A 25,174-nucleotide genomic window follows, 5' to 3' on the forward strand; every position below is an offset into this window, starting at 1 on the left:
ATTCACTGTCCAGCTAAATGTCAGTCAATATGAAACTTTGTAATGGCGGTTTTATTTATGGAAATGTAAGCATTAAACAACATTTAAAATTATATAGCCTACAGTCCAGGCTGTATTTTCACCAAATCATCTAATCAAGTTAATTTATCAGACAATAAGGCCTATTATTTGTAAATCAACCCTTCCAATCCAGAGGGATCAAGATTATCCAGATTTTTGGCAAGAACATTATTGTCATCTTTGAGTTTGGGAATTGTAGCCTACCTAGCCGACCACCAGCAGTGACTGTACTGTCAAAATAAACCTTTTATAATCTCCTATGTGTTGACAGCACATCATAACAACAGCAAGAATTAGTTCATTGTGTACTACAGGCTTTTATCTTGTCTTTTCTTTTGAATGCACCAATAAAGGCATAGGCTATGGGCTTACTTGGTATTATTTACATTCTTACCTCTCTCCTCATGGGCAGCATGCACAGTAAAATCCTCAGTGTTCATTTATCCATCTACAAACACAGACAAATGATCCCTTTGCCCTGAAGGGCATGTTGTACTTGTGGAAGGATCAAATCATTAATCAAATGGAGACACCTGCTGGAGAACTCTCACGCTTCCCAGCTGATTCCCAGGTATTTAAGAAGGTAAGGTCATCTACCTCATTTTCCCTGTCCAGCAATTCATCCCAGATTCATCTCACTGGGAGGCAAACTGCAGCCGGAAGTTCGATGGAACGCATTGTAGTCAATGAGAGCCAGGTGGAAATTTAGTGTACATTTATGTTTTGCAAGACACTATTGTCTGCAATGTACTGTACTGGCCACATTTCCTGAATGGGTTCAAGGCTATAAGGAAAGACAGATGCGTCACTATCTTAGTTCTGCAATTCCAGCTATCAGATTTATCAGGCGCTGTGAGGCAAACTGGAGCCGGAAGTTTGATGGAATGAATGCATTATAGTTGACGAGAGCCAGGTGTACAGGCTTATGAATAATAAATGTCTTTGAATGATTGAGGCCTTTGTTAAATAATCAGTTCAGAAAAATAAATGAAGACGTTTTCTGATGCAACACTTTTTTTTTTTATATCTAAAGAGCACAGTACCAGCTCAGTGGCCATGGTTAGAGTGTCCCCCTGAGATTGGGAGGTCAGGGTTCGATCCCTGGCCAGGTCATACCAAAGACTATACAAATGGGAACCAATGCCTCTCTGCTTGGCACTCAGCATCAAGAGTCGGATTGGTAGGCAAGTCCCTGCGACAGACTAGAGTCATGTCCAGGGGATGTACTTGAACATCAAGCTGCCTCACTTTACTGTACTGTATTTACATACAGTATAGCCTGCACCGGGTTAAAGTACTCGTCAAGATGTAGGAACAGCTAGTAAGCTGGTCCAGAGATGGCATGCCAATACTTTGCAAGTTAGCTTAGAAGCTTGCAGTTTTTAAAGAACATAATCAACAACTTATAAAAAGGTTTACATCTATCAAACTAAAATGAAAGAATCCTTAACTTTTGTAAACAAACACTAATGCTTGAATTTCAAGCCAAACAATGTATTGTCTGTGTAAGACTAAGCATCAATCATTTTAATGGGTCCAAATTTAGAAACCATGTAAGTATTCTTCATTAGAACATCAAATGATGGTGAAGAGAGATTTTCTGCTTTTCGCTTTGTTTAGTCTGGCAGGGGATTATGCTTTCATCAAATTTAAGTATCAAAGAGTGATGTAATGTATTGTCTTGTTCTTTGAACCTCTCCATGTGGGAACACGTTATGCAGTGAAGATTACAATAGCACTGATTAACTCACAATGGCTTAAAGGTTTCATGACATTCCGTGAGCTCCTACAGTTGCTGCTGCAGTACAAGATGTAGGCCTACTCCCCTCAGAAATGTGTGGAAGCTATCTGTGGCTGTGAAGACGCTGCGGCGCTACAGTAATGTTGTTTATGCCTGCACAGATAAGCATGCCGACGGAGATCAGTTGGCCATGGATGTATTCCACCTCGTGCTGTCAGTGCTGTCCTCCAACTGAATCGGAATGCTAGGTTTGCTAATGGGTCCATTTGGTTCCATTTGTACACACTCAGATTTACAAACCCTGCATGTAATTGCCCATTTGGACCACCCTCAAGCAACCCCGAAGGTCCCTCAACCCACTTTGAGGACCATAGCACTAGTAGTATACATTTAGGGCTAGCTCAGTTTCTGGTATTTGTATGTCCATGGCAAAAATAGAATTTTGACAAAAAAGTCCACCACAAGCCAGCATGGCGATGAACCCTGTTGCAAAACAGCGCTGATGGGGCCAAAGAAAAGAAGATGAAATGTGCAACTCCCAAATAATGGCTTTCGAATGTTGGTGGAGGCAAGCAACGGAAACTATCTTGGGTGTGGCGACTTTTATTTTATGCATGCGTTTTTTATTTACAGCAAAACAAATACGTCCATGAACTCCAAAACACAACTCATATTATAGTTTAGATTTGATTAGATTGGTGAACGATGGAAATAGTCATTTCTTGGGTGAAGTACTCCTTAGAAATTTTGTACCAAACCCCCAGATATTAATTTATGCAAACCCACTATTATTAAAGTCATTAATTAGCATGAAACTGAAGAACATACAGAAAAGTAAAAACATGGCAGGTCAGTAAGCAATGCTGCTGCAGCTAAAAATGGGTTTGTTATAGATTTAGGTGTGCCCAGTGCCATGGGTGTTGCCAATGGTCAAGTAAGCAGCTATTAACAATATTGTCAATGCTTGCACATTGTAACACAAAAAATCTATTGTATTAGCTGTAGCTGCGTTGCATACATCACAGAGTACTATAAGGTCAGCCTTATGCAGCCTGTCATGTTTTTACCCTGCTGTAGTTTATAACATGAACCAGAAAACTATCTACAAAATCAGCCTAGGGTTTCATCAAGTCCTTGGACTGCTGCTGTTTTTGACCAAGACTACTATTTATCAACCAGATAGTTAAATGCATTCACATGGTGTCCCAGTTCAAAACTAGTCCCTGATTTGTCAGCTTTTTTGATTGATTGAATACTTTATTAGTCAGAAATGCACGTGGTAAAACATTAAGGCTAAAACACAACACAAAAGAGTCCTGGGGACCTGATTCCATTATGGTCCTATGTATTCAATTCATCAACATTTACACAATAATACATATCAACAAATAAGCACTATACTGTATGTACAAAGGAAATACAAGGAAAAACGGCAGCAGTGAATGACACCTCCTTTCGATGGGAATTTACATTTACCTCCCCTTGTGGTCTTCTGATAGATGTTTTTTTAGGCCAATTTTGAAAGAAACCAGTGATAAAATCCTTTAACCCATTAAGACCTGAGGCCGATTCCACAAATGCCTTCTAAATCAGTAGTTCAGACTTTTTCGTGCCAAGGACCCCCAAAATGATATGTATTTGGCCACGGACCCCCATCTGGAAATGTTGTGCCAGGAACCCCCCAAGAAGAGAAGATTTGCGTTAAAAAATAGCAGATATACAAGCTCACAGATGTACAAGCTATGAGCTTGTAGATCTGCTGTTATTGAATAGCCAACGCTAAAATGCCACAGATGCTTTCCCGGTTTTATTATTTTTTAACGGTTGGATTTGAAACGACATAGATCTACGTCCTTGGCACTCAATGTGTTAAATGCAATTGGTACAATGTAAGTTCGGGAGGGAAGACCACACCAGATAACATCTCCTCCCCCTCCTAATCGCCTCCAATCTGGCCAACACCAACTCCTCCCAAGCTCACCTGCTTGCGATGGCGCTGATAACAACTCCTCCCTTATCTCCTCCTACCAAACTAATCAAGGGTTGTATTTATACCACACCATGCCCGCTCTCATTCATGCTCAGTGTTCTCGCATCCCACCACCTCCCCTTCTCCTCCCCATGCAAAAACTAACCCTGCAAAACTGATCTGTTCTCCTCTCTCACACATGCTTCCTCTAGGTCTCCAAGGGGGGTCTTTGCGCGACTAGGTCGCAGACGGACCACGGGCCCCAAAGCCAATATACCCAGGGCCCATGCCCCAGACCGCCCGGCCCCCCGCCCGCTCCTCTCCATTCCTCCTCCCTACCTCCCCTCATCCCCCTACATCCCTCGCCCCTCCTTCAGGCGCTTCATCCCGCCTCTCTTCCCTCCCCGCCTCTATCTCACCACCTTCATCTCCCTACAACCTCCCCCCCTCTTCCCCTTCCCCACCTTACGCCCACCTCCCCTACAGTATCCCAACAACGGGACCCCCAATCGCCCCCTCCGTCCCAACAACGGGACCCCCTATCATCCCCGCCGTCCCAACAACGGGACCCCCTATCATCCCCGCCGTCCCAACAACGGGACCCCCATTCCTCCCCTCCGTCCCAACAACGGGACCCCCTAATCATTCCCTCCGTCCCAACAACGGGACCCCCATCCATCCCCTCCTTCCCAACAACGGGACACCCATACACCCCCTCATTTCCCCCCGACCACGCCTTTCACATCTAAGGCGCCCCTTCCCCCCCAACCTAACCCATCTTCCTTCCACAGTGGCACCACATACACAATAACCCCTTCTCTCAACAGTGGCACCACACACACAAACCAATGCATTCCCCTGCACAAACCTTTCTCCCCACAGTGGCACCACATACACAAATCAATGCATTCCCCTGTCTACATTTCAATGCATTCCCCCGTCTACATTTCATCATCAATAAATACAACCCAATCGATTCTCTGTTTGATGGTGTGGTCTTTGCTAGTGAAATACCAATCGCAGTGATATTTGCTAAACCCTGTCTTCTACCCTGAGCCATCCCAAACTAGCAAAGTGTGTTGGAATTAGGTCAGTCATGGGCTGCTTAAGGCCGAGAAGTAGTCCTATCAGTTTGTTTTTGGGGGTCTGAAGCTTAATTTTTAGTGACATTGAGATATTGGGGAAACGAGAGGTGCAAGCATATTCAAAATGGCATTGAATGAGCGCTCCAGCTAGAGTCTTGAGAGCACTTTTGCACGTACATGTGTACAACATGTACACGTGTCTCCAGAATGATGCCAACAGATGTTTGGGATCATGAAAGAAAGAATATAACAGAAGGCGAGACATCAAACTATACAGAGTCACAGGTCAAAGGTCACAGGTCACCGGTGAGACACATTGACGTGCCGTACTTCAGGTCACAGGTCACCGGTGAGACACATTGACGTGCCGTACTTCAGGTCACAGGTCACCGGTGAGACAGACAAGACTGACCAGCCGATGTACAAGCTCTCAATGCGACATATTGTATCGTAGACCATGGTAGATTTTCGGCGAAGAGATTTGGTGTAGAGGGGACAAAAAGTTAGCCTGGTAAACCCCCCTCCCTCTGGAAATCTCATTTGCATTAGGCTGTGAAACAAAATGTGTGTCGCAAGCTTCTTCTATTTGACAGAGTCAGGTTAACAAAAAGCAGGGGCAGTGTATAAAACCCTGGGGGACCCCAGTCAACTGAAGTATAGCGTTTAACTGGTTAAGTGGGGTGGCCCCTAGATTCACAGTAGCCACCACCAGACAATTAGTTACATTTCTTGTCTTGTGCACAACTACCATGGTTAAGGACCAGCCCAAAAGAACCTTTTCAGACTTGCATTCCCCACCTAATTCTAATCCCCCTATTGCCTTTTAATTTTAATGATTTTGTTTGCTTAGTTTTAGCCTTTTAACTACTTATTTCTTAAGTTAAATAAGAAAAAGAGGTTGCGCATCAACAATGGGTTTTCTCAGTGGAGTGCTAGACCCAAAATCCAGTATACACATCAAAAGTAGGAATTCTATCAGAGCTTCATCTGATGAAGGCTCATAACCGAAACACGTTTTGGATGTGCTACCTTTTTGGGATTCTTTTCAATTCCTACTTTTGATGTGTATTCTTAATAAAGTTGTTTGTTTTGTTTTGTAAAGCGACTTTGAGAGAAAAGCGCTATATAAATCGGATGCATTATTATTATTATTAGAGTTGCAGACCACTGTTAAGCAGTTATTAAATGACCTTTAGTTCATATTTTTGTTGCTCAAATGCCCTGAATGTACTGTTCTGCATTTTGGAACACACATACAGTATTCTACCAATTCATTCAGGGTTTTCTGTGGATGGCAGCAGTGGGGCGGGTCTTAACCCGTAGCAGTTCTGGGATTGGACGGGCGCTACCCTGGTAGAAGTCGAGTCCTGTGATCCATTCCACATCTCTGACTCGTGATTGGTGGTACCACATGCGGTCTTCAACCCACAGAGAGTCAGACTCATTACTCTGTCAAAGAAAAAGAGCAGAACATTAGTCTCTGTCAAAATGCTTAATGCTCTGTGGAAGATGCTTTGGGTTAGGTCATTTGAGTTAAGGTTAGGCACTGTTCTTCACCCATTTTCAACCTTATTTTTATGTAAGTGGTCCTCACTACTGCTCATTGTAAGATTGCACAATTGTCTACTCACTCTGAGTCTCATTGGTGAGCTATGGACAGTTCAGAAACTTGCCTACCAATGACACAAGTTAATAGAAACTACGGCCTCTTTTCCTTGAAAGTTAACATGATAAAATAGAAGCCATAGTTCTTGTCTTAATTTAAATAAAAAAGCTTATTTGAAATGACCAAACCTGTCTACTGGTGGGTAGGATTCTGAACTGTCCACTACCGTCCTCTGAGACACAGAGCGAGTAGACAGAAATGCTACCATCTTATAATTAGTGAGGAACAATTACATGAAGATCGGTTGAAAATGGGTGGTTCTTTAAGTTTGTCCCAGTTCTGCGGGAACAGGTCTCACCAACATTTTGCTGCTTGTACTTTTATGAGGAAGTGAAAAACTGGGGGACCGGTGTGCTGACTGATGGCCAAGTAGTTAAGGCGCGTACCACATAGGCTTTGATGCCTGACAACGTGTCGCAGGTTCGATTCCCTAGCCCGGTGACAGATTTTCTTTATTTCACTCCCAAAATCTCTCCCCGTTTCCCAGTCTCTCTCCACTGTACAATCGAATAGAAGGAAAGCACCCAAAATATATTTTTTTCTTTTTAAAGATACAAATAAAGCCCTTCTTGATTCATTATACTGTAGCAGTTATTGTTAGGGATTGTACCACAATTTGAAGTATTACAATCTTCAAATTGTGGTACAACAGCTGAAGGCGCCATTCTTTTATTTGACAACAGTTAGAGACAAATTAAACAAAAACAAGTTTATTGAGCACAAATTGTCTGGGTCTGCCTTCGTTTTGTGTCGGTGATGTAAACTATTTTTTTGCATCCTCTTACCGCACAGCTTTCTGAGTTGTCTGGTCTGTGAGGCAACAAGAAGGAGATGGTTTGTAGCTCTCCAGCACAGCTGCTCACAGCCTCAATTGTGTTTCTGCAGCTGGTCAGCACTGCAAAGTAATGGGTGGGGATGGGGATGGGTGTGCCTGAGACAAACCTTTAACAGGAACATAAAGAATTTAAAACACACCCGGAACATGAAAACACAGCCAACATCTTTTGTTCCAAGTCTGTCTGCACACGCACGCACACACACACGCACGCACGCACGCACGCACGCACGCAAGCACACACACACACACACACACACACACACACACACACACACGATAATATTTGTTGTGGCTCATCACAGATTAGATCATCACATGTACACACCCACACGTGCCCTCACAAAATCTGTAATATGACAAATTATGACTTACTGCTGTATCTGTTCTGGAGTGTCATACTGTCCATCATAGTTATAATCAAAGGCGGGTCCTGTGACTACATTCACCCCATTATACTGAGAGGCATACTTCTTCAACAAGGTAGAATGGAAGTAACCCCAGATCTCTGTGAGGAGAGGTAGAGCAGAGCCCATGTGACTCAAGTCAGTCAATTCAGATAATGCCATTGCGGTCACAAAATGACCAAACAAGTTTCCAAACAATAATCAGCAAACAGGACCACTTACTTTTGAACTCGGGGTACATTGGGACGAGATTAGTCACCAGCAGTGCGTCATACTGCTCCTCTGCAGTGTTGTTCAGGTCTGCCAACCATACAGATATTTATATGAGATGAGACAATGTGAAGCTACATGGTGAGAGAGACATGCAAGTACAGCCTGCCTGAGTTATACTTGGATGTATGTGCAACTACAGAATAGTAAATCATACCACCATACGTCATGAGGACACAAGCAAAGGCATTACAGGGTCACTGTGGTGTGGTTACAGTCACACCTGGCCTGAATCCAAGCTGATTGGACTCTTAACTGGGTGTGGCAGTACACTTGTTGTGCATTTATGTAATTGATGCGCATAGGATAAATTAGTCATCCCCACACACACTCAATAGAGAGTGGACGCTTTCTTTCCCAGGTTGTTTGCCCAGGTGGGTGTGGTTTTGAGTCATAGTTTTTGTGAGGTTAAGGTTAGGTTTAGGCATAGGGTTTGTGAGGTTACAGTTAAGGTTAGGTTTAGGCATAGTTTTTGTGAGGTTAGGGTTAAGGTTAGGTTTAGGCATAGTTTTTGTGAGGTTAAGGTTAGGTTAGTTTTAGGCATATAACCGAAATAACCGTTTAGGCCAAAACACCAAATAAAGAGGGAGTCCTCAATAGAGAGCTTCAGGCCTGCAGAGGCTCAGGAGGTAGATAGTGAACGATTGAGAAACGGAAGGTTAAAGGTTCAATCCCTGGCGTGTCAAAGTGGCCTTGATCAAGACACTGAACCCCTAACTGCTCCCAATTAGCAGATTGGAGCCTTGCATGGTTTCCTCTGTGATCGGTGTGTGAACAGGTGAATGTATCCACTTTGGATAAAGGTGTACTTACCATTTAGCTTCTGTCATCACACAGCACCTGTATTTGCTCTGGCTTGTAATGTACCATCTTGCCACTTTCTACAATAAATGTGTTTGAACCATGTTTCTGTGTTCCTGAGTGTCGGACATTTCTACCAGCCACAGAGGTAGCTGGTAGAAATGTCTTACTACAGACACAATGAGAAAGAGAGCGATACAAGGAAAAGATGAAAGAAAAGAAAGGAAGAAAAGTAGATGGTGATAGCTATAATATATGACACATCCATCCATCCATCCATCCAAGCATACACTGGTGAAGCGCAACATGAAATTGGATGAACCATAGCTCTTTTGCGGTGTGCAGTCCTGATCATTGGAATGGACTGATAGATGTCATTACAGACAGTACTGAGTGAATGGCCTCATTACAGGCAGTACTGTAGGGAATGGCCTCTGAGTCAAATTTCAGTGGAACTTTGGATGAGCTTCTCTAAGAATTACTGAGAATCCTGGCAGGGATCACAGGTCTTCCGCAACAATTATCTATCGTGAAAAAAATGTTGTGCGTGCGTGCATGTGTGTGTACGTGGCCGTACTAGGCGGGTAGAGGAAGGAGTGGGTCAGGTTCTCAGCAGCAGCGTATTGGCCACATCTTGGACTCTGGTCCCCAGGAACTCTGACATCAGCCCTCAGACAGTCTCCAGATACTGCAGGCAATGGGTCCAAGTCCAGCTACAAATAGGAAGGAGTGAAGGACCATTCGATATAACATGAGGTTGTTAGGGAACTTAAGGCTCTAAGAATGTGTTGTATGAGCTGGATGGGTGGATAGATGCCTGTGAGTGTGGGTGTTTTTTTACGCATGGGATTTGCTGTCAAAAACATCATAAAACAAAAAAAATAAACACATAAAACAAGATCAGGTCATCTCAGGACTTCGGAGGAATTGTGGGGAATACAGTATGTACAATGTACTGATGAGATATGTGACTGACTAGTCACTAGTGCACAGCAAGTGGAGATTCTCCATTTCAAAATAGAATACACGGGGGAGAAACCATGAATAGAGCCTCGCAGCTAGGGTTAGGACCGGAGCTTAGGTCTGTCAGGATCAATATTTGATCAAAATAAAACAGCAGCACCCACCCCATCAGACAATGCCAATGGTACAGGGGCCATCGCCAATGGCTTGTGGTGGACATTTTTGTCCAAATTACATTTTTGCCATGGATATGCATGAGCGGACTATAATATGACCAGAAACCAAGACCATTACAGAACCACTACAGGTCTATAACTTTGAGAGTGTACATATGGAACCAACCAATCCATTACATTTTGTACACTCTCAGAGTTATTGTGGTTCTTGAAAATAAAAACATTTGAGAAGTTTGAGACTAGTGGACTCCTAGTGTGTCATAGTAAATCAGTGACATACATATTGTGAAAACCTGGAGACTGACATTCAGTAATGGGGTCTTGTGATCAAAATAAGAACATTATAATGTTATGTAAAAACAAAATCTAGAATTTGCCACGGACAAGGACAATTCTTGCCACGGACAAATTTGTCCGTGTACGTGGACACATTGATGACCCCTGCTGGTAATGGTAAGATCAGGCTAGCATAAAGAGGAGGAGCTGGGGTGGAGGTGGGTTCAGCGAGAGTTTGCACGTAGGCATGTGTACTGTATGTGTACTGCAGCTGGAAGCAATTATAAAGAGTGCTCCATAGAGTGAATGGCCAATGACACACTGACTGTGGAGAGTGCTTGGCAGGAATCAGTTAATGCTCAGTGGGTTGACTATTAGTGTCCTGCCAGAACTAACACTATGCTCAAATCGAGAAGATCAAGAAGCACACCTAAAAACGCTCTTGTTTAGCCCCATGAACCCTCGTGTGCGTCCTTATTCTGGGGTGAACCTTTGACGAAAATTTGTTGTGAGCTTGTAGATCGGCTATTTTTGCCGAACGTTCCCCCCAGAATAGGGATGCTGGGGGTTCAAGTGGTTAAAAAAAAGTGGCATTTTACGTTTGAAGCATATTTTGATCATCGCGATAATATCGTTAATCGCAATTATTTTTGCCACAATAATCGTGACATGTAACTTTCATATCGTCCCATCCCTAATAGGCAGCTTTACCGGTTTGTCCAGGGTGAAGGAGCTCCACAGGGGCATCATGGACCTGTTGCTGTAGGCACTGAGGAAGCCCTGGTGGTGAAGCAGACAGTAGCTCTCTCCAGTCTGCAGCATCCTGGGTCGCCCGAACAACGCATGCCTCTTCTCCACAGAGATCTCTGGATGTCATAGAGTGATGCAGTTTGATGTGTGTTCATTATTTGGGAAATACACAGATGTTTTTTGTTCCATAATGGAGTCCTTGCTCTACTCTTATTTTTTCTATTCATATCCACACTAGACAATCGTTTTGTTTAATAAGAACATATATAATATAAGGATAACATAACATATAACGTATATCATTGCTATGCACAGGATAGAATGGCAATGATTCCAAACATTAAGGTGGGATAAAATAAACCTGATTCAGTATATCCGCAGAGTGAACATTTGTCATTGTAGCACCAGGAAAAGGAAGAGGATTGTTGATAAAATAAAATCAAAATTAAATAAAGCTGTATTTGTATGTGAGATGGATTCCTCAAAAAGATAAATACATTACAGCCTGAACAAGACTGCATAAAGGCCTCTGGCAAGGCTTAAAAAAGACTCATTGTAATTTGAAAAGTGTGGCCTGATGGTGGCGCTAAGGAAAACGGTTGCCACTTGACACTACTCCTCTTGGGAATATGAATGTGCATCGAAAATTTTGTGTCTGTACAATTAAGGAGTAAAGGGATACACTCAAATGATGAATTTACATAGGGGTTTTATCACTTTACAATGTGCATAACATCCACCGATTCACTCTTTTGTTTTTCTTTGAGTAGCCGATTATTTCTTACTCCCTTTTACTCCCCAATTTAGTCGTTATGCCAATGAATTCCTCCCCACACACATTTCTGTGTTGTTGACTCACCTGCCAGTGAGGAGCCCCCACCGGGAGGACGTAGGGCCTACTCCTCCCGCCCAACACTCCCTTTTGACAGGTGTCGCCCCAGCCCGTAGGAGTACGTGCAATGACCAATATCACCCTCCCAGCCAGGCTTCCCTCCCCTGAGCACGGGCCAATTGTGTTCGCATAGACGCCCGACAAAGCCGGATGCACCACGGTGGATTCAAACCCCCAACATCCGTGGTGGTGGGCAGGGACTTTACCACTGTGGCACCCGAGCACCCATCCACCCATTCACACACACATCCAAAAACCAACTGGGGAGGAAAAATGCAAGGCACCACCTGTTCATCTGTAACAGGTGTTCAGTGTCTCACTGATAATGGTGAGGGAAGGTCACAGGGTAACCAAAATAAACAGGAAGATGCAAAATGTGCACGTTACATTTGACATCAAAGTCCTGTCAGTCTGTGATAAATAGAATTTCATCTGTTATTTTTTATCATTTGTATGTTTGGAGTGTTATTAAAGAATTGTCTCGTCATTAAAGATACAGTTCATATAGTTCATTATATTATTTGAGTTTTGCAATAGTGTAACTTTAACTGTGTCGGTATGAACTTAAACATAAACTGTGTTTATCAACATGAGATGAGATCATATTATTGCAGCCTTATACTTTCCAGGTGCCTGGTACGGAAAGATAAGGTCAGATCACAGGGCCCATTTCTCTCTATAATTATGTACCAAGCTCTCTCTCCCTCCCTTGGAGTGACTTACTGACTTTAAGTATTTTGAGTATTTCAGACTCAAGATTTTCCTAGCTATCAGTCTGCTCTCCTTACCTTCTTCTGCTGTGAGATTCAGACGGCTGTTGATGGCGTTCCCACTCTGAGGGGGAAAGAAAAACAAGTCTGTTTAATGCATGGCCTCAATGTGGGAATTATTATTATTATGACAGAGGAAAATACTCAATGTTAATGTGTCCTGTTGTACACTCCCTAAACTAACTCTGAGGATGTTACTGTGTAGAGTTACATAGAGTACAATCTGAGAACCCATTGGCAAAAAAGGGGAAACATTTCGTTTTTCCTCTGAGGAAGCTTTGAGGAAGCCGAAACGCGTAAGCGTTCATTTTATTGGTGTACCAATAAAATGAGTCCTAAAAAAGTGGAAATGTGAGTAATTTGGCCTCCAATTAATTGAAATGTTTGGATGTGCTACCCTTTTGGATTTTGTATTCCTTTTTTTGATATGTATACTGGACTTTGGGTCTAGCACTCCACTGAGAAAACTCATTGTTAATGCGCAACCTCTTTTTCTTATTTAGTTTTTCCCCTTTGAATTGTTGGAAGCGGAGCTCTGAATCTGTCTTGGGAGATTACAAAGAGCATGAAAACAGAAACAGCTGACCCATTTCTGCCCTACTGTATTTTGTGTGTGTGTGTGTGTGTGTGTGTGTGTGTGTGTGTGTGTGTGTGTGTGTGTGTGTGTGTGTGTGTGTGTGTGTGTGTGTGTGTGTGTGTGTGTGTGTGTGTGTGTGTGTGGGTGTGTGTGTGTGGGTGCGTGTGTGCGTGTGTGTACGTTCACAGCGGGTAGAGGAAGGAGTGGGTGTGTAATATCATATTGTCTGTATTTCCTTATGAAAAGGCCGTAGGAAACACCACACTATTTTACAGTAAGCAGTATGATGTCACATGGCTATTGTAATATCTCACACAGGACGTTATGCCACAGTGCTCTGATTAGCCCCATTATCTAGGGTTGACAGTAAGCAGATAGTAACCCCATTCCAGTACAGAACTGTCTGTACAGGAGTTATCTTGAAGTCATTGTTGAAGGCACACATGCAGACTCATGGCATGATGTTACGTGCATACACAAACACATTTGCAGGGACAGGGCCCCCACGAGTGCAATGGGACAGTACTTAACACAAATGGTTATAAATATAAACACTCTACAGATAAACTGGAACAGCTAGGAATACTCTGCCTTGCTTGAAGACACACGTAGTTGTTCATTTTTTCCACCCCGTCTTTACAACAGACAGCTGAAGGAACTTTGGACTAGCTTTACATTTTTTATACATCGTTTGAAAATAGGTCCAAAAAATAGACTTAACCCCCTCCAATTCTGGATGACAATGCTATTATATGTGACCGAGTCCCAGAGCTACTGCGAAGGGGGAGGTCCCAGACTAGTATGGTCTATCAACACACTATCAAATACAGTCTAGCCCTAACCATAAAATACAACAAAACAAGAGTATGTCTCCAGTGTTGCTAAAAACAAACCTCTCAATGTCAAGACCGACAATGAGGATATGCCACAACGTGTGAGGTAGCCTATGATGTCGTTGGACAGGCTGTTGACAATGTGTGGAACACATGCCAAGATGAGGCAATGGAAACAGGTCTGTAAACAATAATCACAGAATCGGAGCCTGTTAAAACACTGAGGGGTTCATGCCGAGGACATCCGATTACAGGATAAAAAAGAGGAACATAATAGAGCAACTGTTGATATGTGTGACTGCAGGTGTATGGAGAATACACCCTTAGGCCCCGTTCAGCCAGGATGTGTTTTAGCAGCTGGCTGCGTGTTTTTGTAATTGTTATCAATGTGAGTGAAGCTTTTTGCAGGGCGCCTTGCATGTTTGCAATGCAATATTTGACACAACTACTGTACATACCAGAGTAGGACAGGAGCAGTTCAGACTGTCTGCAGGGTCCAGGGATAGCAGAGGACAGCGTCCTGGGATGCTTTGCTCTGCAGGGTGGCTGGGGTCATGGAAGGGCTGTCTCAGTAAGTGGTTCATGCTCCCATGGGTGCCATTGTTGTCAGCGGGGGAGATCCCCAGCACATCTGGATGTGAGCCACATATCAGCTCAGTAAAAGCATTCATACTTTTTCTTTTCTTTTTTCCATTTTTATTTACAGAAGATATATACATAACACAAGACAATATACACAAGACAGTGCTATTCTGAAGTCTTTCTGAGTCAGGGCCCCAGGAGCATGCAGGGAAAATAAATCCTTTTTTGGACTGTAAATGTAAATGTTTATCATCCTTCCAGGGAAAGTTGGCCAAACATAAATAGTATTTTTTCAGCAAAGCCCAGCCTCACACTCCCACAGCTTATGGAATAGCATTATTGTTATACTATATTATATCATTATATACTATCTTACACTATTATATGTATGTATAATAGTTTTCCTTTGCCACTGTTCTCTTGTTGTGATTTGGCACTTTAATAAAATGTTATTGAAATTGAATAGAATTTTCCAGTACATTGTTCTCCATTTGCAACCAAGTAACTCACCACACATGAGGTTGTAGAGTTCAATGTTAGCGAAGGGCTCAATCTCTCTTTCAGTCAGAAACTTAGGGCCATAACTGAGGAACATGGCCTGAAAATAACAATAAAAGTGTATAAAAAATGATGAAATATAATACAAAAGAAGATATTTTAAAAAATCTTGCTACTCATGCAATCCATGCTTTGCCACAATGTCAGTGACCATGTGTGAGAGTTGGCATGAGATGTTTTTGTTATTGTCTAAGAAATTATGAATTTAGGCTAGTTTCTATAAGTACTAATTTCTGAAGAGAGTCCAGAAGAGAAAGTACTGTACAAACTACTTACATGCATGCTGTCAACATCATTGTCATATCCATGAGCCCCACCAGAGCAGAATGTCGTAGAACCCGGGTATCTTTGTAAGACAAAGAATCAGACTGAGAAATAAATCTGACCATTTAGACCGGTGGACAAGTTTATGTTCTGCAGGAATGACATGCAATCAATCATCAATATGATGGCATGTTGTACTGTGACAGTTTTGTGACTTTTGTCATTTTTGAAAAGACCATCATTGGCAACTTTTATGTGCTGTGACTTAGGCAGTGTGCAAATGGTGTAATATAATATCTTATTGATTACAACTAATGTGACGTTTCAGCCGGCATGTTTGTAAGTGCCACACAGGCACTTGAACCACTCGATCCCTGTGATAGTCCTGAGGCACTGCATTTGATGTATGTGTTTACCTTGCTTACTGTAAGTCGCTCTGGACAAAGAGCGTCTGATAAATGCCTAAATTGTAAATTGTAGGTGGTTACATTAAGATTCCGGATTTTACAAGGTACTGAGAACTATTCCATGTCAGACTGATGTATAACAGCTACATAATGGATGGGTTGGTGGTTGTACACTGTACCTCTCAAACAGCCATTTTGGAGTGACCATAACATTGACGTCTTCGATGCGTCGGCTGTTTGCAAAGTGCAAGCGCTTTGGCAGGTTGGCCTTCACGTACGGCTTGATCTTCTGGTCTGGCTTCTTACACTGGAATGAACATTTGACCATCAGTTATTTAGCTGCCTTCACGTTGGGACATACAGTACAATTTGTGTCGAACCATGAAACCAAGGAACAAATTATACACGCAACTTGGCTGGTATATCCATTATGTTCTTATGATTCCCTTCTATACTACAGTACTACTATCCACAGGAAGAGTTGGTAGTACTTTTTTCCAGTGATGCCATATATTTGCTGATAACTGGATCATCTATTATCATCTCTTTGTATTTGATTGCAATATCATTATTTAAATGAGGGAATGTGTCAGAAAATTGTTAGTAATGACTTAGAGGGTCTTCTTTGACCAAGGTCTATGTATGCATACATTTATATATGAAAAGTTTTATAAAGTGCTATAAGATAAATATAAAATATGCTGGTTTAATCATTACATTTGTTTCTCTGAAATCTTGTTTACTACTGTCATCTCCCTTCTTTCTTGTCTATAATCAGCAGTTAGAAAACATGCACAGTAGCACAGTAGGAGAACTGTTAGGTATCATAAGGCGAAATGATTTCAAGTTAATCTACTTACAGTCATGTTGGCCACCAGTCCAACAGAGTCCACTGCCAAAGGGGGAAAGACAGCCAGTCAGTGATTTGTTTTTGTCATCATGAAGGCATCAAATATATATTTACCTAAGATGGTCATACGACTGCTGATCTCCAATGATAATAGTCTGGGACTGGGCCCGAACATCGTCAACAGTTCTTATCCCACCTAATACCGTTAATCCATCAATCACCAACATGCAGTAACACACGCACACACACACGCACACACACACACTCACACTCACACTCACACTCACACACACACACACACACACACACTTATTAAATTGACCTGAATTTATAATGTGTCGCTTTGCCAGTGACTTCCACAAACTCACAGACGGTGTCTTTATCCCTGGCTCTGATGCGTCCAAACGGGCCCTCGGTCACCCAGTACTCCTGGACACTACCCACCATGTCCTGGAGAGCCTCCTTCCTATCACAACTAGTGTCCTCCATACCTGCACAACATTACATACTGTATGGAATTATCATTTTATTAAAATTATCTATATATCTATATATCTATCTATCTATTAGGGGTGTAACAATACGTTTCAACATACGATGCACATGGCTACGATACATGGCTGACGATACGATACACAGACGATATTCGTTCATTTAGGGCAATATGGTACGATTCTATGATTCAAAATCGGTATGAAACTATTTAGCCAAAACATTCATTTGTGTGAAAAGTATACACGCATAGTGCAGGATTTGTCGTTTAAGAGAACAAAATATTACTATGGATAAAATTAAGTAAACAATGATTCACTGGTAAATACATATAAACTTTATTTGACCACATATGGACAAACGCACACCTTCAGTCGGTTGGAAGGTGTGAAAAAAAGTTGCTAAATGCACCCGAGAGCCGACACTGACAGACGGCTACTATGGTGCTAAAAATAGCCTATGGCTTAACGTCTTTTTCAACAACAAGCCTGTTTCCATTTAAAAAAGAAACATGTTGCTATATATATATAGCAACAGCTAATGTTACACAAAGGTGTTCCCGGATTGATCTATCTATAACATTTTATAGACTTGCTTTTACTACCTGATTTAGTCGGTTGTGTTTATCTCTTTTCATGTTGTTTTATAGTTTATTGCGCTCTCGTATACTTTTATGCTTGTTTATTGTTTCCTGCTCATTTGAATCCTTTTATTATGTTTGTCCCACACGTTTTATGTTGTTTTTATATATAATGCTGTGTGAAGGGATTTGTAGCTCTGTTTTAAAAGGTGCTATTTTACGCTCGGGTGGTGTAGTGGTAAAGTATCTGCCCACCACCGCGGAGGTTGTGGGTTCGAATTCACCGTGGTGCATCCGGCTTTGTCCAGTGTCTATACGAAGCCCGTGTGAGGGGGAGAGAAGCCTGGCGGAGAGGGTGTCTTTATATGTATTCCTACGGGCTAAAAAAACGGGCTATACAAATAACGTTTAGTATGTACATACGTGTACACAACCTACCATGGTCTGCAACTACGATGATGTTGAGACAGTGGTGTAGATTAATCTGTTTGACACCATTCATGAGCTGACCCATGACCTTATCCACACCCTGGAGGGCCTCTATCAGCTGGAAGGAAACACATCACACCATATATTGGAGATATTACAACATGCGATAACACTGATCATACCGCTTACTGTAAAATGGTGTGGTGTTTCCTACTAACTTTTGATAAGGAAATATAGACCTACACACACACACACACACACACACACACACACACACACACACACACACACACACACACACACACACACACACACACACACACACACACACACACACACACACACACACACACACACACACACACACACACACACACACACACACACACATTTATAGCGCACACTTTATCGTTGCGTGTCTGCTTGCTGAACACTACAGAACCATAACAGATATCTATTAAGGATAACGGCTGTAAATATTTTATTGTTGGATAGATTGTATATTTACTTATTAAATTATTATCACTAGTACTGCTGATATACCTTAAGGCCAGTCCACACCAACGCAACTCCTTGCAACATGCAGCTACTTGCAACTACTTGCAACCATTATCCCCAATGGCAGTTACAAGCAGTTGCATTGGTGTGGTCTGGCTTTAAAAGGTTTTGTTGCAAGGACTTGCGACTATTTGCATTGGTGCGGTCTGGCCTTACATACTGTATACTGTACATCAAAAACAATAGATGTACGTATGTTCATATTTTTGGTGATAGATTGTACTTATGCATTGATACAATATACTGTACATATCCATGTTGATTCAGTCAGGCCAAGTACATTGTGCCTGTGGTTCACAGGCACATAGCGGAATGAGCTGTGATTGGTACTTCTTGCGTATGTCAACACACACACAACTACTGTGTGTGTGTGTGTGTGTGTGTGTGTGTGTGTGTGTGTGTGTGTGTGTGTGTGTGTGTGTGTGTGTGTGTGTGTGTGTGTGTGTGTGTGTGTGTGTGTGTGTGCGTGCGTGCGTGCGTGCGTGCGTGCGTGCGTGCGTGCGTGCGTGCGTGCGTGCGTGCGTGCGTGCGTGCGTGCGTGCGTGCGTGCGTGCGTGCGTGCGTGCGTGCGTGGCAATATGACATAACTGGAAATATTACTGGAAAAGAAGACACTAAGCTCTGATTAATTTTGTGCCTTTTTGTTTTTCCTTTTTATTTCTAATTTTCTCACAACTGTGCCTACAACTGTCCTGGGGAATGAGGGTGGGGGGAGGGTGGGAAAGGAGTATGTAGTATTGTACTGTTTGTCTTTTGTAATACGATTTGATATTTGTATGTGCAGTATGTTTGCCCTTGGGCCTTGTACTTAAAAACTAATAAAAAGATCTTGAAAATAAGAAGACACTAAGCTTTCCCAGAAAAACATCAAAATGTTAACAAAATGGACCATAGTGAAACGATTAAAAAGATCTATTTTGTCAGATGTGCTAGGGGCACATTTGTAGCCCTTAGCTTGATCCCAGCATTTGCCATTGTGTTCATCTTTATGACAATGTAATTATTCATTACTAACTGTAATTCAAACCATTGCCAAGTCCAAACTACTCCACAACAATTACTGCACACAGCCTACCTCGGAAATAATTCATCCTAGTTTTTTTAATTAAAGGACCCACATCTTCAGGTTACAACACGTTTTATCTGTGATAATCAGATCTAATGGATGCCATTGCCACGGCTGATGGTATTACAGTGATGTGTTAATACCAGCATAGCAAGGCTGGAGCAAATGGTGCCAGCAGTGGTGGATGAAGATAAAAGTTACGCAAGTTAATGGCAAGGGTGAAAAGCAAGAGTGGAGAACGAGAGAGAGGGGCTTGTTTGTACAGGTGCTTCAAGTGAAAGCTCAAGAGAAATACCAGAACAAGAGAGGAGAAAAGGAGACAAGCCAAGACAAGGATCCAGTGAATTGGTACCTAGATACTTATATTCAATATTCTCATTCATTTTAACACTCACTGCATTTTAGACTGACTGACTGACTGACAGCTGACTGACTGATTGACTGACAGACAGATGACTCACTGACTGCTGACTCACTGGACTAACTGACTGACTGATTGTTTGATTGATTTAATACTTTATTAACAGTTTGCAAAGACAAGCACAGGGAAGTACAATACAATACACTGTATTGAAACCCAAGAAAGCGCTATGGCTTGTTTTCATCACTGACTGACTCACTGATACAAATCAATCAAGTTGATGAAGCCCTACATGGGCGAAACATTGTTCCCTTTTGGTTAAATAAATAAAAAAGACGGGAGAGCAGTTTATCGTGTGCGGACATTCCCTTTTCCCTCACTTTATTCTTTTTAGGTCCAGCACCATGTTTAACTGACTGACTGACTCACTCACTCACTTATTCAGTTATTCAGTGATGCATTCATCATTCAGGGAGTGAGCTTACCCCTCCACTGACAGGACCGTAGTTGTGTCCAGATTTATCAGGCTCCTCCAGATACAGGGTGTAGAAATCTGGCCTGTGGTGACACACTATGATTATAGTTGTAGATTTGAAGGAGGAAAAACTCGAACCCCCCCCCCCCGCTATTTGTGAAAACTAATAATAATAATAGGGTTAATGTGGTTAACATACATTTTGAATTATATTGTTAATAATTTGTTATATTATCAAACCTAATATCAAACATATGAGACCGTCTACATTTCCCAAAAGGAAGATGAATGATGATGAGATGGGAGATATAAAAAGCAGAGGAAGGGATCAAGAGGAGTTGTTGAATTTAGTTTTGAGTGTGATCATCATCCTGCCAGGTGCATTCAAGCCAAAGAGAACATACCTTTGGTCTTCTGGCAGCTGCATCCACTTCAGAACATTAAACACTCTCTCCTCAAATGGTATTTTACTACAATAAAAGAAATAAAGGTATGTAGACGTTATGATAAAACCTTTACCGAAACAGAACTTTATCATCCTTTTTGCAAATAATAACACATTTGAATCAATGATAAGGATATTAATGTACATTCAAAATACACTCTAATTCATCTAACAAAAATAAAATATTCTGCCATACTACAAGATTATACAGTAGATAGATAGGTGTATCACACTGCTATCATCCTAAGCAATAGAACAACTTATCTTCAGTGGAAAAAATAGAATGCTTGTACTGTTGCTGCATTGTGCAACCATCTCTGCTCTTTGTACATTGTGCAGATAATTTATTGGTAAAGCAAGCATCCCAAAAAAGAGAATCTGCTCATTCTTGTCTGAGCTATAAAACTTTTATAAATTTATAGTACTTTATCTGCTGTGAATATTTTAGTGAGTGTTACTATCTCTATCCCTTTGATACTATGTGCAATATAACTTTATTACCAAGCATCAATCCACCTGTTACGTTGCGTATCGGTAGTCCACACCATATTACAGTACGTCAAACACTTGGTGTGGCATTATTGTCTTATATCAGAGACACATTTTTGCAATACTGTCACTGCCTGACACTTGTAGGCCCGTGCGTACACGTTATGACGAACCCCCCCCGACAGATTCAAGCGGAGAGCAGAATCTGTTCTTGAGAGATTACCACTGACCTGACAGCACATTCTACTTATTGACATCTCCTCCAAATGGTAATCGTGATTGGATCTGTGTGGGTTTCATTTGCGAAGTACCCAGAGAGAAAACTCACCCGTCATAATTCCGGTAGATGTCAGGGAAGCTGCCGTTGATTTTGACGTCTGACCCTGGCCAGAAGAAGGTCCCTGACTTCAGCCCTTGGTACATGGCTGAGTGCCAAATCTACAAACGAGGGACAGGAGAGCATATGAGCAACTCCTTTCAAAATATACAATTTGGTACAAAATCATCATTGGCACATTGAGGGTATAGCTCAAGATATTATCATCTTTGAGACGTTGGTGATGTTGTCCTTTACCCCATGCAAGCAGTCTATTTGGTCTATCAAGCAGTGTAGGTGGCTACGGAACTGAACAATAAGGGCTTCCAATTATACACATTTGAAGTACAGTATGTGCCATGCTGTAGCGATCCCTATAGTATATTAGTGCCTGCCAAAAAGCTGGAGGCTGTATTGATTCCTTCAGAGAGATAGTACCAGAGCTAGTCAGGCTTACAGGCTGTCCCAGGTACCAACGAGGTTTGTCCTTCTCTGAGTTGGACAGACTGAAGACAGCATCAAACACCGGGTCGTACATGACGTTGTCAATCAAACCATTGGACTCTGGGTAAAGACCCTGTGTAAGGATGGAGGAGAGGAGAAGCAAGGAGGGGAGGGGAGGGGAGGGAGAGGAGAGGTGAGGAAACTGACTCCCATTAGCCATAGGCTTAATCACTTAAAGTTAGTTGATGGGGACACTAGGGTTCAACTGTTTAATAAAACTGGGATTTAATTCTAAGACTTGAATTAATAGTCTCTCGTTTCTGCCTGTATGATAGCCTGGTAAACCATCCCGTTTAAGTGAATTCACATTTTCATGTGTCATGAAAATGTGAATTCACGCGACCGTATTGGCTTACCAGGCTACCTGATCTCGTATGAGTCACTTATTTTGAATCATTTCAATTATTTTGAGTGGGTGTGTTATGAATTGTCCGAGGCTTACTGTAGCAATGGTATAGTGGTTTGGGAAGGTCTTGCTCGGAAATGCTGGTTGCATGTAAGGAGCAGATGTGCCACATTTTCCTGTATGGGGAGGGAGAGATTAAAAAAACAGTGATTATCTAAAGAGCGTCCTGCTATCATCATGCGTGCGTCACTCACTCTTGTGAATGAGCTGTGACTCATTCACGTGCATCACACTGACACGTAGACCGCTTGGAATGCAACGCATTCAGGAGAGAGCTCATCCGTATTGTCTATGCAGCAACATCCTCACTGTTAGTTTAACCCACTTAACTTAAGTTGCTACTATCAGTGGTGCTCAAACGTTTTCATGTCTAGGACCCCCAAAATTATATGTATTTGGCAGCGGACCCCCCATCTCAAAATATGTTGTTCCAGGGACCCCCAGAAGCAAAGATTTGAGTTAAAATGTTTCAAAAAACTATATGTATTCAAAAGATTTTTCAAAAATAGCAGATCTACAAGCTCGTAGCCACGCTATGAGCTTGTATATCTGCTATTTTTGAATAACCAAAGTATAAAATAATGGTTATATCTGAAATCTAAAATGACACAGATGTGTTTCCGGATTGATCGGGTTAAAGCTCGACTACGTAAGATTTCTGGTCTGTGTGTGTACAAACAGAGAAAGTGTGTTGGTAAACACACTTCCTGTGATCACAGGGGAGACCAGGGGACACTGTCAACCCCACTACCCCCCAGTGGCCCCCCCACTACTCACACCCCTGTCCAAGTGGTGACCCCTGCCCTCACCTGGCAACAATGAGCCGTCTCCCCTCCCCCCCCAGTCTAGTATTTATATACATATACAACTTTGGCTAAAAATGACAACGTAGTGGTGGGAAAAAATGTGAACGGACAATTTCGTTCACGTTCACTGCAATGATCCGTTCAAATGATTCGTTCATGTCCAGTGAAAAACAACTCAACCGCACAGCCGTCTATCTGTCGCCGGAACAGCCCGCCCTCCCGTCCTGTGTACGGGGGGAGGGGGCGGGGGCATGAACGAAAGCGTGAACGTAACAGCTTCAGGAAGTGAACGGGTTCGTTCACGCCAAAGAACTAGTTATTTTGAACGAATCGATCATGAATGACCCATCACTATTACGCATTCTCTGTCACTGCGCCATCTGCTTGGAATGAGCTCCAGAAGTCCTTAAAAATCTGATCACTGCCTTCCTTGGGTCAATTCGGGGCAATGGTTTCCAACACTTTTGTTCAAGATTGTAACTGCTTTAATACATTTTTGATCTATCTGTTCTAGTTCTTTGAATATTTAAAGTGTTTTGAGTACCGTAATTTCTGTCTTCTGATTCACATATTTAATATTGATATATATGTATATTCCTGTTGATTATTGTGTTCTGTATCTCGGCTACATTGAAAATGAGGGCCTGCCCCTCAACTGTACTCCGAGTTGAAATTAAGGTTATGATGATGATGATTTGACCTTTAACTTAACTAAACTTGAATCACTCCTACTGAAGAGCTCATGAACAAGGTACTCAGCCTGTGCCCAAGAATCAAAAAGTCAGAATCTCAAGATACACCCATGTATTCATAACGAAAATAGCCGATCTACAAGTTCACAAAGCTTCGCTTTGTTTTTCAATTGTGAAAATAAATGAATGTAAATAGAAATATTATAATATTATGACATTTTCAAATTTTCGCCTATAATGACAAGCCCAAAATAGTCACGTTGAAAGTGGCAAGAATATATTTGTATCTTGGTAAATTAGTGCACACAAAGTACTGATATAGTCCATAAAAAGAAAAAAAATCTATATATTTGATGGAGTTATTTTGATTGATCATAATTTGTCTAGTGCCCTTAACCTGCTTTAAATGTCAAATTAATATAATAGCTGCTCATATTGGCCTAAACTCTGTCATGTACTATTCTGCTATTTCTCTGTCTATGCAAGGTCAAACTAGCTACAGGCGTTCTGTGGCTATCAGTTGTTTTGAGAACACTGTATCTCGATGTTCTTCTCTGCTAACAATTCCTTCAGCGCCACTGAAGTCATCACTGACCAGTGACAGGTCAGACCCGAGGTCAACGTGTTATTCGAGACATGTGGACGCTGTTTGTTCAAAGATAAACTGTCACACCATCTTCATCATCTACCATCATCATCCTCATCTGACGACGACGTAATCATCACTATCCACCAATAGCAGGATAACCCCTCTGAAGGCTGGACGCTTGATGTATCTTCAATGATGTCATATGTTTATGTTACTGGACGCTGTTAAAGTCCA

The 25,174-nt window shown here is 41.9% G+C and overlaps 1 protein-coding gene across 1 annotated transcript in view; it reads right to left on the bottom strand.

Annotated features, from left to right (window-relative positions):
- Positions 1 to 6,130: 6,130 nt before the first annotated feature.
- Positions 6,131 to 25,174, bottom strand: part of LOC311061774 (venom phosphodiesterase CdcPDE) — a gene marked incomplete at both ends in the record, with an annotated part of 31,080 nt that continues 12,036 nt past the window's right edge. The window contains 19 exons of the mRNA XM_084080466.1: positions 6,131 to 6,304; positions 7,307 to 7,463; positions 7,732 to 7,864; positions 7,986 to 8,063; positions 9,412 to 9,547; positions 10,961 to 11,115; positions 12,680 to 12,725; positions 14,530 to 14,702; positions 15,164 to 15,251; positions 15,488 to 15,557; positions 16,062 to 16,189; positions 16,743 to 16,774; positions 17,101 to 17,223; positions 18,243 to 18,351; positions 20,704 to 20,776; positions 21,098 to 21,163; positions 21,956 to 22,065; positions 22,401 to 22,520; positions 22,890 to 22,969. Coding sequence (XP_083936592.1) covers positions 6,131 to 6,304; positions 7,307 to 7,463; positions 7,732 to 7,864; positions 7,986 to 8,063; positions 9,412 to 9,547; positions 10,961 to 11,115; positions 12,680 to 12,725; positions 14,530 to 14,702; positions 15,164 to 15,251; positions 15,488 to 15,557; positions 16,062 to 16,189; positions 16,743 to 16,774; positions 17,101 to 17,223; positions 18,243 to 18,351; positions 20,704 to 20,776; positions 21,098 to 21,163; positions 21,956 to 22,065; positions 22,401 to 22,520; positions 22,890 to 22,969 — 2,051 coding nt within the window. The remainder of the gene's footprint in view (positions 6,305 to 7,306; positions 7,464 to 7,731; positions 7,865 to 7,985; positions 8,064 to 9,411; positions 9,548 to 10,960; positions 11,116 to 12,679; positions 12,726 to 14,529; positions 14,703 to 15,163; positions 15,252 to 15,487; positions 15,558 to 16,061; positions 16,190 to 16,742; positions 16,775 to 17,100; positions 17,224 to 18,242; positions 18,352 to 20,703; positions 20,777 to 21,097; positions 21,164 to 21,955; positions 22,066 to 22,400; positions 22,521 to 22,889; positions 22,970 to 25,174) is intronic.

The sequence above is a fragment of the Gymnoscopelus microlampas genome (genome assembly GCF_963454915.1).
Source record: "Gymnoscopelus microlampas genome assembly, chromosome: 15".
NCBI lineage: Eukaryota > Metazoa > Chordata > Actinopteri > Myctophiformes > Myctophidae > Gymnoscopelus > Gymnoscopelus microlampas.